The 14,655-nt window shown below is 56.5% G+C and overlaps 2 protein-coding genes across 3 annotated transcripts; both read left to right on the top strand.

The window, feature by feature from the left end:
• Positions 1-587: 587 nt before the first annotated feature.
• Positions 588-2,180, top strand: OTOS (otospiralin). Of its 2 annotated transcripts, XM_036117617.2 has the most exons (4): positions 588-860; positions 989-1,091; positions 1,224-1,256; positions 1,938-2,180. In XM_036117617.2, exons 2-4 carry the CDS (start codon positions 1,034-1,036, stop codon positions 2,120-2,122), a joined length of 276 nt encoding a protein of 91 aa, XP_035973510.1. In that variant the 5' UTR covers positions 588-860; positions 989-1,033; the 3' UTR covers positions 2,123-2,180. The 2 variants fall into 2 exon arrangements, with proteins under 2 accessions (XP_035973510.1, XP_077926140.1); XM_078070014.1 differs by lacking the exon at positions 588-860 and having other exon boundaries at positions 871-1,091.
• A 3,372-nt stretch (positions 2,181-5,552) lies between these two features.
• On the top strand, positions 5,553-10,294 carry COPS9 (COP9 signalosome subunit 9). The gene is made up of 3 exons (XM_036117620.2): positions 5,553-5,706; positions 7,490-7,562; positions 10,036-10,294. Exons 1-3 carry the CDS (start codon positions 5,644-5,646, stop codon positions 10,071-10,073), a joined length of 174 nt encoding a protein of 57 aa, XP_035973513.1. The 5' UTR covers positions 5,553-5,643; the 3' UTR covers positions 10,074-10,294.
• Positions 10,295-14,655: the final 4,361 nt, after the last annotated feature.

The following is a 14,655-nucleotide window of genomic DNA, read 5'->3' as shown; positions in this document are numbered from 1 at the left end:
GCCCATGCACGAGGCTGAGATGCCAGCCCTTTCGGTCCCCGGTCCAAGCAGGTGCCCAAAGGCTTGGGGAGACCAGATGTGTGTTGTTTGACCTGCTCTCCGCCACTCGGCACGGCACCGCAGCTGGGTTCAGTGGGTAGGGCCACGAGGCGTGGCCATCTTCAGTTGCAGCCCTGAGGTTTAATCAGAGCTGACCCACAGAGCCCCTAAGGTGTTGTCCATGGCCTCCCTGCGGCTGGGACGGCTGCCTTCCCGACGACACGCTTAATCACTGCGCACAAGCAGGGAAGCTCTGGTCTGCAGGTGTGCGGTGGGGCTGGATACCCACACTTCCTGCATGGCCTCTGCCCAACGGTGTCCTGTCCCCAGGGGTGCTGATCCGTGGCTGCTTGTGGCTCCCCGAGGGCCCCCCAGAGGCAGCTCTGCAATTACCTTGTTCCTGGAAGGGGGCATCTCCGCCCCAATGTCAGACTTAGAATGTCTTTCTCTCCCGGTGCAGAGGAATTTGTGTTTATCTTGAGCACTGGTGTTGAATTCAGTCCTAAAAATCCCAGTCGTGGCCTGTGCAGAGGTGTTTTCCTCCCAGTTTGCTCCTTGGATCAGATTCCCACGAGTGGACGTTCAAGGTCCTGCTGCTGGCAAGAAGCCCTCAGTCCTCGGGCCGGGGATAAAATATTCAGCTTGACGGCTCAGGAAGGTGACGTCCGCCTCCTTGCCCCCAGCCTTTTATAAAGAGGAGCCTGCGGGCTGGCAGCAGAGGCCCATCCCGGCTGCACCAGCTGAGCACCCGGAGTGGGAGGCAACCTCCGGAGGGGCAGACGCAGGGTCGCCGCCTCCAATTAGGAACGGCCAGCTGACAGGTGAAACGGAAACTGCTATGAAAACCCTGGGAGCTTGTCTGGTTACCAGAGCTGCTTTCCAGGGAGTTGCCGGGGGTGGGGGTGGTGGGGAGAGGCTGGTCCCACCCCCTGGGTCCCTCCCGCTGCAGGTGGACCGGACCTTCGTCAGCTGGTGGAGGGCCTGCCTCGGGGAGATGAAGGCCTGCTTGGTGCGAGGGCTGGCCCTCTGCGTCCTGCTGGGACCTCTGGCGGGTGAGTGGCGGCTCTGTCCCTCCTGCTGTCTCCCTGGCCGCTTAGGCAGCTGGTGTGTGGGGCTGTGTGTGTGTGTGGGGGGGCCTGCCCTGAGGGGCTCTCCGGAGTGACTGCCCTGCTCTTCCTCTGCAGGGGCCAAGCCAGTGCAGGAGGAGGAGGAGGGAGGTACTGTATTGCCCTCTTGTTCTTTTCTTGTGTGTGTTTGGGTGGGATGGGGTCGGAAGAGGGAGCCGGGTGGGAGCTGGCTTCTTATCCTGAGCAAATGAAGCAGGAACCCTGGGTCAGCTCAAGGACAAGCTATGCAAGCAGAGGGACACGAGCCTCTTCCCTGGGCCCTGACCTCCAGCCACCTGGAGACACACAGGGCAGGAGGGACTCTCTGAGCCCCTGAGGCTTGGCATTCTCACCCTCAGCCTGGACTCACCCCACGGCCCTCCCACCCGAGTCCTACCTCAGTGCAGTGGCGTCTGGACTCTGGGGCTGTGGGCTGTGGTCTCCTCTGAAATCCCACCAGGATGCCCCCACACCCTCCCTGCCCAGCATCTCCATGACAGGGGCCAGATTTCCCCCTCCCTGGCCTCTCCCTCTCCCCCCTCTCCTCTCCCTGAGCTGTTCCCCAGACCAGGAGTCCCGAGAGGGACATCACCCAGATGACAAGGCTCCGGGATACCTCCACGGAGGACCAGGGGTGTCCCAGGTCTCGGCTCCCAGCTGGGAGGGCCCCTTCACTGCCTGCAGCCGCTGCACTGCTGGGCACCATCCACCTGCCCGGCGGCATCACGGAGGGGCAGCTTCAGGGCAGGACCAGTGGGGACAGCGCCTGAGGCCAGTGGCTGTGTCTTTCAGACCCCTACGCTGAGCTGCCCGCCATGCCCTACTGGCCTTTCTCCACCTCTGACTTCTGGAACTACGTGCAGTACTTCCAGACCCTGGGGGCCTACCCCCAGCTTGAGGATATGGCCCGCACCTTCTTCGCTCACTTCCCCCTGGGGACCACGCTGGGCTTCCATGTCCCCTACCAGCAGGACTGAGCACCAGCCTGGATCCCTAGCCTCATGCTCAATAAATTCCTGACTTAAGACGCACAAATGCTTCTGGTTTTCTTTCAAGAAAGCCCCAGTCAGGCCACGTTTCCTTTCTTATTTGACAAATGAACCACAACTCTCACTCAGGACCTGCCGTACGTGTCACCCTCTTACCTAAGCTCACAGCCCCTCGGGGGGGGGGTGCTGTAGGTGCCCCGGAGTGCAGGGGGGAAACTGAGGCAAACAGACACCAGGGCACTGCCTGGCTTATTGACGGGACCCAGATCCAGGCAGCCACACCCCAAAGCCCCTGCCCTCAGCCACGGAGGCCAGCGGCAGCCGGACCCCCAGCGGCCACCCCTGGGCTGGGGGCCCTGCCCGTCCCCGCTCCCTGCAGTGTACTCCTGAGGGCCGTTCACACCAGCGCAGCAGGAACCCAGCCTGTGAGGAAGGGCCAGGGCCTGGGTGCTCTCTGTCTGTAAGGGGAGGGCCCCCGAAACCTGGGTGCCAGCACGGCAGCCTCAGGGCCTGTGGGGGGAATGGGGCTACCTCCCCTGGGTGCTCTGGAGGGAGGGAAGGCCCGGCAGGCCATGTGCACGGTGTCTCTGGGACCATCCTGTGGCACTGGGCCGGCTACCGCGCAGGCGGTGAGCCCCCCCCACGGGCAAGCGTACAAGCTTACAAGCCCCAGACCCTGCTGGTCACCTTCCACCGGATGAGAGGAAATTGCTCTAATGGGCTATAGCCAGCTTCTCTTTTGAAGTAAAATAATGGGAAACACTGAGTATTTAAATATAGGTGGAGAGGAAACTCTCCTAGGCCAGGGCACAGCCACCCAGCCGGGTGGGGAGGGTGCTGGAGGGAGGTAGGTGCCCAGGACAGCAGGACGGCCTCCCGTGGTTGTCCCTCCCACTCCAGCCACGCTTCCTGCCACCACTGCTGGTGCCCCAGGGGACATTCTGCAGAGGAGGCCTGGCCGGTGGCTCTAGGAAAAGCCACTACCTTCTTCATCTCTTTCTTCCCCCACCTTGAGCTAGTGTGAATTTGGCTTCTCTAAACTAACCTCAACAGCACAAAAGTCCGGATTCACAGGATAGCCAGGCGAGAGGATGGGTCTTCAAGTTCCCACTGGGGACAGCTGGACTCGACCAAACATACCAGACAACAGACTCACTTTACAGCGGGATTTCCATGTTGTTCACTAGCACGTCAATTCGAGTGTGTGCACGGTCATATTCCCCTCGGACTGTCACGCTGCCTGTTAGGGCGCGCGTTAAAGAACCATGGCTGTACCCCCCTCTCTGCAGGCTGCTGGGGAGGAGCAAAATCCAGGCTCGTTCCGGGGAAGAGCACGTGGTGCCCTGGCCAGACCCCTTCCTCGGGCTCGGGCATCAGCAGCCCACAGCTGCCCCAGGGACACCCAGCTGCATTTACGTTCTTAAAAGGCCTCACTTCTGTCCTTCTCTTCTCAGAGGAAGAACCCCCACCCGGGGCCACCCTCGGCCAACCCCCTACCTGCTGAGCTCGCAGCCCCTGGGGCATTCCACTCCTGGTCAGGACTCAGACCTGGCTGCGGCCCTCCCTGCTCACCTCAGCACCCAACAGGCTCAGTTCTCCTCTGTGCACCCCCTCCTGACTCCCCCTGCCGCAGGCAGACCTCGTGGGGGACCCTCCACTTCCTGCCCCGTGCCCTCAGCCCCTCACCCCCAACGCTGCACCACTGAGCTCCTCACCAAGAGCAAGCACCACCTATGGCCACTGCCTTCTCATCCCTGCCACGGTGGCTGGGAATGGGGCTCCCGTGATTTGAAACCGCTCAGAAGAGAAGCCTGTTGGTGGCCACAGAGTCGTGGCTTCCCTGGTCTGACTTTCGCTCGGGTACTTCAAGGTGATTCATGTCACCGTGACACCTGAGGCTCACCCACACCCCCAGCCTCTCCTCCCCTCTCCCTGAGCCCTGCCTGCCCACATGGGTCACTGTCCCCCTCAATCTGGGCTCATTCTCTGTCTTCCTGCCCTGACCCCCCACCTCTACTTTGCTCACAGCCCAGCCCCCAAGCCTACCTACTTCCACAAGTCTAGCTCAAGTATCTCATGCTCTCCCTCCCTCCCCCCTTTCCTTCCTTCTCCCTCCCTCCTATCCCCTTCTCTCATTCACATACTTGTAAAAAATTATGATAAAATACATATAACATAAAATTTACCGCTGTAACTATTTCTAAGTGGCACCAAGCACATTCACACTGCTGTGCAGCCGTCACCCCTAGAACTTTCTCATCTTCCCCAACTGAATCTCCTTCCCCATGAAACACAGACTCCCCATCAGTCCCCAGCCCCTGGCGCCCGCCCTTCTGCTGTCTCTGTGAATCTGACCACTGTAGGGACCTCGTGGCAGCGGGGTCATACGGGATGTGTGTGACAGCTCATTGCACTCAGCGTAAAGTCCTCACGCTTCATCCATGTTGTAGCATCTGTCAGAATTACCCTCCTTTTGCGGCTGGAGAGTGTTCCCTTTTATGTACCTATAGAACACATCTCGCTCATCCATTCAGCTGTCCATTAACACGGGCTGCGTCTACACTTTAGCTCTTGGGGATAACAGTGCTCTGAACACAGGGGTGCAAATATTTCATGAAGACCCCGCTTCCACTCCCTCTGGGTTTTTATATAGCACCTGTTCTAAGGGGTGTGAGGTGGTTTTGATTTGCATTTCCCTAATGCTTAGTGGTGTTGAGCATGTTCTCATGTGCCTCTTGGCCATTCGTCTATCTACTCCAGAGAAAGGTGTATTCAAGTCACTGCGTTTGGATTGGGATTTGTTGTTGTTGAGTTTTAGGGGTTCTCTCTAAATTCTGGATATTAACCCTTTAGTGAGTGTGTATATGTGTATATATATAGATCTGCATATATGCGTGTAATTTGCAAACATCTCCTCCCATTCCGTGGGTTGCCTTTTTACTCCGTGGACCATTCACACTCTTTTTTGTAAAGTATAGTTGACCTACGATATCATATTAGTTTCCGGAGTACAACACAGCGATTTAACAATTGCACACAATCTGTCCCGGTGCAAAGTTATTACAGTGTCATCGGCTACAGTCTGCAGGCTGTACTCTTCATCCTCCAGACTATTTTATTTATTATCTTTTTTCCGGAGACATTCACTTCATAGCTGGAAGTCTGTACTCCTCATCCCGCTCCCCTAGCCCCCACCCCGCCGCTGCGGCTACCACCAGGCTCTTTCTGCCCACGCACATTCTGTAACGGGCATCTCTTGGGCCCCCCTGCGTGCCAGGCCTTTCGGGCCGAACTGTCTGTGGCCGCCAGTCACCCCCGAGTCCCTGCGCAGCTTCCCCGGAGCGCTGACGGGCTGGCGGGAGACCGGGACCCGCCGCACCCCAAGTGCCGGGGGAACCATAGAGTCCGAGGTCCTCCGGCGTCTAGACACGCCACGGCCGAGCGCGCACCGGAAGAGGCGTCAGGCGGGCCGGAAGTGTGCCGGGGAGGCGGGAGGCCCCGCGGGCGAGATGAAGCCGGCAGTAGACGAGATGTTCCCTGAGGGCGCCGGGCCCTACGTGGACCTGGACGAGGTGAGGAGGCCCGGGGCGGGCGAGGGGAGGCGGCGGCCGGGCGAGTCCGTGGCGCCCTCCAGCCCGCGCGCCGGGGGCTCCCCGCCTCGCTGCCACAGTCCACCTCGGGGCCGGGACGTCGCCGCCGGGGAGCGCGACGGCTGACAGGCTGGGCTTGAGCTGTGCTGGGCGACGTGGGGCGGAGGGTGGGCTTTGCGCGGACCGCGTGCTGCCCGGGGCCTGGAATACGTCGTATGCGGAGGGAGCACGGGCTCTGCGCGGTGACCCCGGCCTCTCGGGCGATTATGCGGGGTGAGCGGGTGGTCCCGCCGTTTTGTCGCACCGCGTCGTGGCCGCAGGGCGGTCTCGGCCGCTGCTGGTGTTCTCTGAGCCGGCGGCACCCAGCCCAGCCCCGGGTGTCAGGGCCCCCTGTTCTCTTCCCCAAAGCCTAGGGGCCCGACCTGTGTCTGTGCTCCTGAGGTCGGTGTGGCCGGGAGAGGCGGCCTGCAGACGCCGAGTGCACAGGGAGTTGGAGGCGCCCGATAGAAGCGCCCTCCGGCTGTGGGGTGGCCCGGCGCAGCCTTCGGAGGGAGAGCCGCCGACGGCGGGCGGGTGCCGAGGCCGTGCTGGTGTTCGCCCGGGAGGAGCGGAGTGTGAAGGGCAGGCAGGTCCTGCGGTGCAGCCGCGCGCTGTAGGTGCCCGAGCCCGGGGAGAGCAGCCGGAAGGGGGGCGAAGCGTCCAGTGGCCGGAGCTGTGCTGGGGCAGGTGGCCTCTCTGCACCCCACTCCCGAAGCAGGCACACCCCGCCTCTCCGTTCTTCGTTAGTCACCGCCAGAGGCGGTGTGGAGTCGCTGGAGGGGGGCGGAGGGGGGCGCAAGGCTTCCTGGCCGGTCCCTCTGGAGTTTGGGGATTAGGTTTGGAGGCGGGAGAGTGGACTGCGGCTCACAGGAGCCTTGAGGAGGGTCTGGAAGAAGGGAGCACCTGCGATGGAAGTGGGGGCAGACCGGGCGTAGTAGCGAGCGGTGGCCTCTGCATGGCTCGCTGTGGTCACGGGAAGGGAGGCAACTTGAGAAGAGAGGAGTCAGAGCCCTGGGCTTTTCTCGGGTCTGGGTTCCTGAGAGCAACCATGAAAAGGAACATGGGAGGCGTGCAGCTACTCCAGAGCCAGGAAAGGTCAGAGCAGACCGCCTTGGAAGGTCAGGGGTCAGGGCAGCCGCAGGGACCTGTGGGCAGAGGACTCTGCTCCGACCACCCCTGTGTGATTCTCACAGACACCCCAAATCTTGAACGCGTCAGATTGCCCGGCTTCGGGTGTCGCATAGTTTTACTGCCACCGTAAGCTGTGGCAGTGGGAGGTGCTGTGATGACACCCCCACCAGAGCCCCGGGTCAGTAGGGCAGTTTCCCAAGGAAAATGGTGTAATTCCCAGAAGAAGCAGGGGCAATCCAGAGTAGAGAGATCGTTGGCACGGTTTTGCACACGTTTGGGGCCTCTGTGGCAGCGTCTTGCAGGGAATTAGGACCTCGCTCGAGGTTTACAGAGAAGTGTTCAGGGCAACAGCAGGATTCTGTTTAAAAAGCAGGAGGAATCAAGGAGGGTAAGACCCAAGGAGACCTTAAAAATAATTCCTTGGAACGCCGCCTCTCCCATCCGCTTCCTTTGCCTGAAACTAAATTTTGACTCCAACCTGGGCACCTTTCCATCCCTCGCCTTCCTCTGCCGAGGAGTGGTGTGGGCCCTGTAGGGCGCTGTCCCTGTTCTCCCGGAAAACAGCACTGACACCACGTCACCTTTCCCTTCCCAGGCAGGAGGCAGCACGGGGCTCCTGATGGACTTGGCAGCCAATGAGAAGGCAGTTCATGCAGACTTTTTTAATGGTAAGGATGCTGGGATTGGGGATTCCAGTTTTAGTCTGAATGTTTCTTTTGTGTGTTACACGGTGGAAGACTGTGGCGTGACTGATTGGGGCCATGGAACAGGAAAGCCAGATGCGTGCCATTCGCAGCGCGCAGTGCAGTTTGTACAAAACAACAGCACGGGCTGTTAACGCTGGCGGTCAGCCCTGTGTTTTACGAGACAAAATGGTGTAAAATTGCTCCCAGTCTTGCATTCCAGTAGTTGAGCTTGAGCTGTAGCCGTGCTTTTGTCCCACTGAACCTGTCGCAGGGGCTGGTCTGTTGCTCGTGACCCGAGATGGGTGTGGAACCCCGCCGGGCTTTCTCATCTCTTCTGTCAGGAGGCAGCTGGTTTTCCTGCCTTTCCTGCGTGCTGCTGGGTTCTAGTCTCTTGGCTCCCTTCGCAGTGACAACCAGCTTTCCTCGCCCTTTTCTCTGAAAGCAGGACTCGTGCTGAAGAGCTTTCGTGCTGCTTCCCAAGAACATGGATGGTAAGCAGGGAAAAACCAAGTTGTGCGACATCTTCCCACAGGCTACAGGGCTATTTCTCTTGCTGTCTTCTGATTTCCTGAGGCCTTGTTCCTATGGATTAGATTCTTACTAAGGGTTCAAATCATGAGCGGGAATGCAAGACAGGTCTTGTTAGGAGACTCTCTGTCATCCTTCTCGTCCACAGTGCCTGCCACTACAAAGAACTGTCGCTAGTTGGTGGCAGCTGGGATGCTACGAGGCCACACTACCGGGTTTGATGTACCAGATCCCCCCTGGAGCCCGAGTCCATGTTATCTTATCTGGCATCTTTTCGGCAAGTTGTTGCCTAAAAAGAGAAGCCAGGCAGCTTAATTAGGTGCCTTCTTCCCAGGGAGGCTGGCCACTCTACTGAGGTGACATCTGGGCTGCCACTAGCCTTGAGGATGGGGACAGCCTTTCCCTAAGGTCTCCAGAGCCGCCATGTGAAAGCCCTCACTCACGTGGGGTGACCTTGGGGGGCCCTCACCCCGGCAGGGCAGGGTGATATCTAACACCACCCAGCCTGCTCCCACGTGTGATGATCTTCAACGTCCCATGCATCCTCTGGATTTACAGACCGTTGGCTGTGTTCTAGTGTTCGAGTTCATGCGGTTTCTGAAAATAGCCCTCTAATTCTGCCAAAAGGGCATCTGGGAGGGACCTGGGCTGCCCTGCTGAGGGAGTGTGAGCAACATGAGCAGTGTGGGGCCTTCCTCCCTCTGGGTCAGGGCTGGAAAGGGAAAGAACACAGAAGAGCTTCGTGCTGCATTGGTCTGCCCGCCGACAGAGTTCATGAGGCGCGTGCCGCCCCATCAGGTTGTGGCAGCCCCGCGGGTTCAGAAAGCCACTTGCTGTGAGAAAGCCATGAATGCTTTGGACAGAGTTTCTCCTGAGTCCTACTTGCTCATGGAGCAGAGCTTCTGGCCTCTGGTCCCCTGGGCACTGGGGTTCAGACCATGAACAAGGCTTGCTCTCTTCACTCACTGTGTTTGATAAAGTAGGGGAGCGTTAGACAAGGCAGCACGCAGGGACAGCCATGGCGAGAGCCCTGGCAGAGGTGGGTGGCCTTGTTTCTAGGAGCACATCAGAGGGCAGTGTCTTGGGGGAGGGGGTGATACCTCAGGGGTTGGGGGGGTGTGAGGAGTTAGCTGGGGCTGGGGGCTGGGGGAGAAAGTGCACAGAGCTGTAGGACCACAGGCCAGCCCCAGCCCCGCTGCGGTGGGACCACCCACGTCAGTGCTGAGCAGAGGTGGTTGGGACACCGCCCTCCCTGATGGCCTGTGACAGCATGTGGAGACGCCCCCGGGGCCTTCCACTCACCTCCTTCCAGCTCACTGTTTATCCTGCACAGTTTGAACTCATGGGACTATGAATAGACCCTCAGTTTTCCTTTCCCCATCATGAGAGCAGGGCATGCCTGTGGTAGATGGTTTAGGAAAGCCATAGACAAATAAATAGAAGGGCACAGTGACCCTGACTGCCACCCATCCAGTAAATAGCATGCTGTGAGTGTGTGGCCCTTCTTCCAGTGGGAAGGGCTCGGACTGTCTCAAGCATGACCATCGGTTGGACTCCCTTAAAGACAGCCATTCTTGCATGGCTCAGTTCTTCTAGCACCTTCCTCCCACCTGCCCTCTGCATTCTCGTGCTTGCATGGGGTCTTGTGCCCGCCAGCCTTCTGGCTGCGTCACCTCCACCTCCACGCATTTTCTTAAGATTGTCACCTAAATAGAAGATTAAAGTTGCCTTCTACACCACTCTGTCCCTTTGGACGATATGACCTCTGCTGGATAAAATCGAGTCTGTCGTGGGAAAAGTCCTTTATTTAGATTGTTTACTGCTTTTTCTCTATTTTGAATGACTGTGTAATTCATATTTTGAAGTTATTTTCTCAGTTGTTTACCTTGTGTGCCCCATTAATATGTGGTTTTGTTCGTTTACGTAGATTTTGAAGATCTGTTTGATGATGATGATATCCAGTGAGACGCCGTCCAGCGGTGCGTGTGGTCATGTGTGTTACGAGGTGGTGTGGCGGAGTTCCTCAGAGGACAGTTTCAGATGGTCCTAAAGAACTCGTGGATGTCACTTGAAATTAGGAGATGGTTAACCAAGAAAGAGAAGGATGGTTTTAACTATCTGCATGAGGCCCGCTTATCTCTGAATGTGAACAATTTTTGTCCTTCAATTAAAAAGCGATGCCATCATTTGCAGGGTAATTTTAATTCTTGGATTTTCGAGCAAATATTACAATGCCTAAAAGCCTCTGTGCATACGTGTGGGTGCATGTGTGTGTTGACATAGTGAGTGAAACACGTTTGTCAACTTACAAATACACTGCTTTTTTCCTGAACTCAGTATTGAGTAATTATGAGGCTCACAGCCTGTGAAGTTGTGTTCGTATTAGATCACTAAGCAGTGCTGGGTGTATAGGGGGCCCTCCTCGTGGCACTCTGTTAAGACCTTCCTGTAGTGGGCAGGTGTTCATGGCACGTTTCCCCCACCACATCGGGCCTGGCGTCACCTGTGTAAGCCCCAGAACAGCTGCTGTCCCGAGATCTGAGGCTTGAAGACTCAGGACAGCTAGACAATGACCCTGACAGAGGTGCCCTCCTCTTGAGAAATGTGTATGTTGTGCCGTTCCAAAGGGAATGTAACATGGAAGGGGAAAAAAGGTGTTTTTGTCTTTCTCCTTGGCCCAGCTCAGCAATAGATAATGGCTGTAAAAATTAAGATTCCTATTTCATGTCGATCTCAAAGCGAAGAGTGTTTCTTCAACCAGGAAACGCCCATGCCACAGGACTGCCGCAGTCCCCATATTTTAGAGTTAAGCAGGGCACGTGCCGACCTCCCCTGGGAGAACGCGCTGAACAGTATCACTCCTGATGGCCTGAAGACAGATGAAGTCCGAAACTGGAGGAGACCTCACGTCTGATGTGTTCTTGTGAGTGGTGTGCGGGTTTCCAGTCCGTCATTCGGACAGTGCTCCTGCCCTGAGAGCACGACAGCCGAGGCCCTGGGAGGACTAGTGTGGCAAGCTTCCCTGGCCCGGAGCGAGAGCAGGGTCACAGCCTACCGTCCCTGCCAAGATGGGACAGACGTGCTCTGTGGTGTCGGAAGCCCCTTCTTCTGAGGCTCGGCCCCGGGGCTGGGACTCAGGGCTGCCTCTGTGTCAGAGACTCAGAGGGACAGGCTTCCCCGCAGGTGAGCTGCATGCTATCTGCGTTCTGAGAGCGACTTTCTCAGGTTTAGTTTAATTCACGTTTTTACTGTGTCCTAAGTGGGTTCCCCAGAACAGGCCCCAGGTGTCTGTGGGGATCACCAGTATTGGGGTGAATTCTTTGGTGGTTACCCTACAGTCCTCGTCCATTGAGGTTTACAACAGAGTCCCGCGAGGCTTGTGCTGCACTGTGTTGGGGCCGGCCTTGGCTCAGCCCTGCAGTGACCCCGCAGCGACCCATGTGTCATGTGTCACCGAGGAGCTGTGGGCCCTACCCAAACACCTCGCTTCTTGGGCCTCCGTTCCTCATCGGCAGACAAGGCCCTCAGTCCCTGAGGTGCCCCCTGGTTCTTGGATCACTGCTTTTCAGCAGGAGGGAGGGAGTGAGGTGAAGCAAGGAGAATGACGCACAGGAATTCGATGGCACAGCGGGCCCCAGTGAGGAGCTGGCGTGAGGACCCCACAGGGCTCTGTGTGGGCCTTAGAATTCCAGACTAGTCTGGTCCAGGCAGCTCTGTGGATGGTAATCACGTGTGTGTTGCACGCGGTGAGACCTGGTTAAACATTTGAGCTGTAGACCACCCTTTGCCTTCACAGAATCTGCAGCTTCTTGGGACTGAGGCCCAGAGACGGAACTTGCATCCTTCCCCTCGCTCACCGCGCTGCGCCTTGGCCAGCCCCGTCAGGGAGCGGCGAGTACGTTAGGGGACACACAGCAGCTTCCGCTTACTTCTGTGCCTGTGCTGACGCGTTTGGCAAAACTCTTGCCATTGTTAGTAATATATTTTTTATTGATAGTGACAAAAACACACTTATTCTCGCTTCTTATACCTAATTGCCTTGATCACAGGGATGTGTGTGCCCATCTCTGCCACATTTAGAAATGCTGTGTAAGTTACGCCACAGCTGACCCCAGGCCCGGCTGCCAGCCGAGTTGTGGGACGTGAGAAGGTGGGGCACAGCTGGGCTGGAATGGCTGCTGGCTCCTTGGAGAACTGGCTGAGGGCGAGGAAGACCTCTGGAAGCCTGGAGAAGACTCTTCAGTGAGGACGGGAGGGAGCTTTTGCACCAGCGCCCTTGAGAGGGAGCAGGGATTTGTTGGCAGGCTGGAAGGATGGGCGAGCAGAGGACAGCTGCCCTGGGCTCTGGGACCCTGGACAAGGCCACCTCCTGGGTTCCTCTGCCATGGGCTTCTTTGGCCAGGTAGAAACAGGGTTCTGACGGTGCTGGCTGTTCCTGTCCCGGTGTCCTCCCTCCTGGCTGTTGTGTCCCTGAGAAGGCCTCCAGTTGGTGCACCCACCCTTGGTCCCACCCCCTGGGAGGACTCAAACCCCTGCAGTTGGGGAAGCACCTTTCTACAAAGGGGAAGGCGTCTAAGGGTTGGCCACCACCCCATGGCTGTAATGGGATCTTTGGAGAATATTCTGCTAATGTTAACTGTTTGGGAATCCTTGCGATCCAAAGCTACTGGTTCTTGGATGTGAGGATGCTAACACGAGGGAGCCCTTTCCAGACCTTGTGACCAACCATGTGGGTGTGGGGCTTGGGAAGCAACTGGATAGTAAGCAACTGTCCATGTCTCCCACTGTTGCAGGACTGCAGTCAGTGCCTCTGAAGGGACTGTCTCCTCTCCTGGCCCTCTGTCTCCTGGGCAGGGACAGCGTTTGCCCCACGCCAGCCTTGGTCTTTATCAGGACTCCGGATACCGCCAGGGTGGGGGCAGGCCTCTGAGCTCCTGCACAAACACCAAACAGCTGGGCTAAGCGCGCTTCCAAAACAAGTCACATTTTTTAAAAAGCAGCATAAGTGATTTTAGAAATCTTACTGCTGTGAATTCTGCCTGGAGCCAGAATGAGAAAGTGCTGAGGAGAGGTGCTCAGATAAAAAGGCCCCTTGTTTCTCAAGAAGCTGAAGACGGACACTGAGGAGCAGTCACAGAAGCAAGGCCTCGGCCAGGGGCAAAGGCGACTGAACCCTGCCCCCCCACGCTCTGCCTTTGCTCCCTCCCAGGCACAGCCTCAAGGGGAATGAGCAGCTTGCCCACAAGCACCTCGAGGCCTTGTCTTCACCTCCTGCATCCAGCTCAGGTCAGCACGGGAGGTCAGCCACTCTGTGAGATCTGCAGGTGCCCATTGTGTTGTGTGAATCATCGTTACCCCTGACGAGTCAGAAAATGAGCTACTCATAGGTATGGCTCTGATGGCTTTTTATCACTTGTGTAATTTTGGGGAGGGCATGTGATTCCCTGGGAATGGCAAGTGCCCTGCAGTCCAATACGATTATCCCTTGAGGAGGGGTGGTGGCAAGGATGTCCAGGCAGTCCCCTGACCTGAGGATGACTGTGCACTAGAGGGACAACTTATAACCAAGCAGTGGCTGCCACACAGTAGGTGCTCAATCAATGTCTGTTAGACGTAAATAAATGGCACCAGTTTGCATTCCCACCAGCAGCACACGAGGGTTCCTTGCTCTCCACATCCTTGCCAGCACCTGTTGTTTCTTGTGTTGTTGAGTCTAGCCATCCTGACAGGTGTGAGGTGGTGTCTCATCATGGTTTCCATTTGCATTTCCCTGATGATCAGTGATGTTGAGCATCTTTCCATGTGTCTGTTGGCTATCTGGATGTCTTCTTTGGAGAAATGTCTGTTCACATCCTCTGTGCATTCTTTAATCAGATGATTTGGGGTTTTTTGGTGTTGAGTTGTATAAGTTCTTTATATATCTTGGATACTAACCCTTTATTAGATATGTCATTTGTAAATATCTTCTCCCATTCAGTAGGCTGCCCTTTTCATTTTGTTGACAGTTTCTTCCACTGTGCAAAAGCTTTTTATTTTGATGAAGTCCCAGTAGTTTATTTTTGCTTTTATTTCTGTTGCTTCAGGAGACACATCTAGAAAGAAGTTGCTATGTCCAATGTTGGAGAAATCACTGCTTGTCCTCCTACTAGGAGTTTTATGGTTTCCTGCCCCACATTTAGGTCTTTCATCCATTTTGAATTTGTTTTTGTGTATGGTGTGAGAAGATGAGAAGGTGGCCCAGTGTCATTCTTTTGCATGTAGCTGTCCAGTTCTCCCAGCACCATTTGCTGAAGAGACTGTCTTTTCCCCATTGCATATTCTTTCCTGTTTTGTCCGAGATTAGTTGGCCAAATAAGCAAGGGTTTATTTCTGGGCTCTTTTCAGTTCCATTGATCAATGTGTCTATTTTGGTGCCAGTACCATATTGTTTTGATGACTACAGCTTTTTTTTTTTAAATCTTATTTATTTATTTGAGGGAGAGAGAACACAAGCAGAGGGGAGCGGCAGAGGGAGGAGAAGCAGACTCCCCACTGAGCAGGGAGCCCA

This window comes from Halichoerus grypus, chromosome 4, assembly GCF_964656455.1.
Source record: "Halichoerus grypus chromosome 4, mHalGry1.hap1.1, whole genome shotgun sequence".
Lineage (NCBI taxonomy): Eukaryota > Metazoa > Chordata > Mammalia > Carnivora > Phocidae > Halichoerus > Halichoerus grypus.
This window is presented reverse-complemented; position numbering and strand designations above follow the sequence as displayed.

Coding starts and splice junctions, on each gene's coding strand:
- OTOS (XM_078070014.1), top strand. CDS start 878: ATGAAAACCCTGGGAGCTTGTCTGGTTACCAGAGCTGCTTTCCAGGGA. Junction 1,092..1,223: donor CCTGCTGGGACCTCTGGCGG/GTGAGTGGCGGC, acceptor CTTCCTCTGCAG/GGGCCAAGCCAGTGCAGGAG. Junction 1,257..1,937: donor GCAGGAGGAGGAGGAGGGAG/GTACTGTATTGC, acceptor TGTGTCTTTCAG/ACCCCTACGCTGAGCTGCCC.
- COPS9 (XM_036117620.2), top strand. CDS start 5,644: ATGAAGCCGGCAGTAGACGAGATGTTCCCTGAGGGCGCCGGGCCCTAC. Junction 5,707..7,489: donor CCTACGTGGACCTGGACGAG/GTGAGGAGGCCC, acceptor TTCCCTTCCCAG/GCAGGAGGCAGCACGGGGCT. Junction 7,563..10,035: donor TCATGCAGACTTTTTTAATG/GTAAGGATGCTG, acceptor TCGTTTACGTAG/ATTTTGAAGATCTGTTTGAT.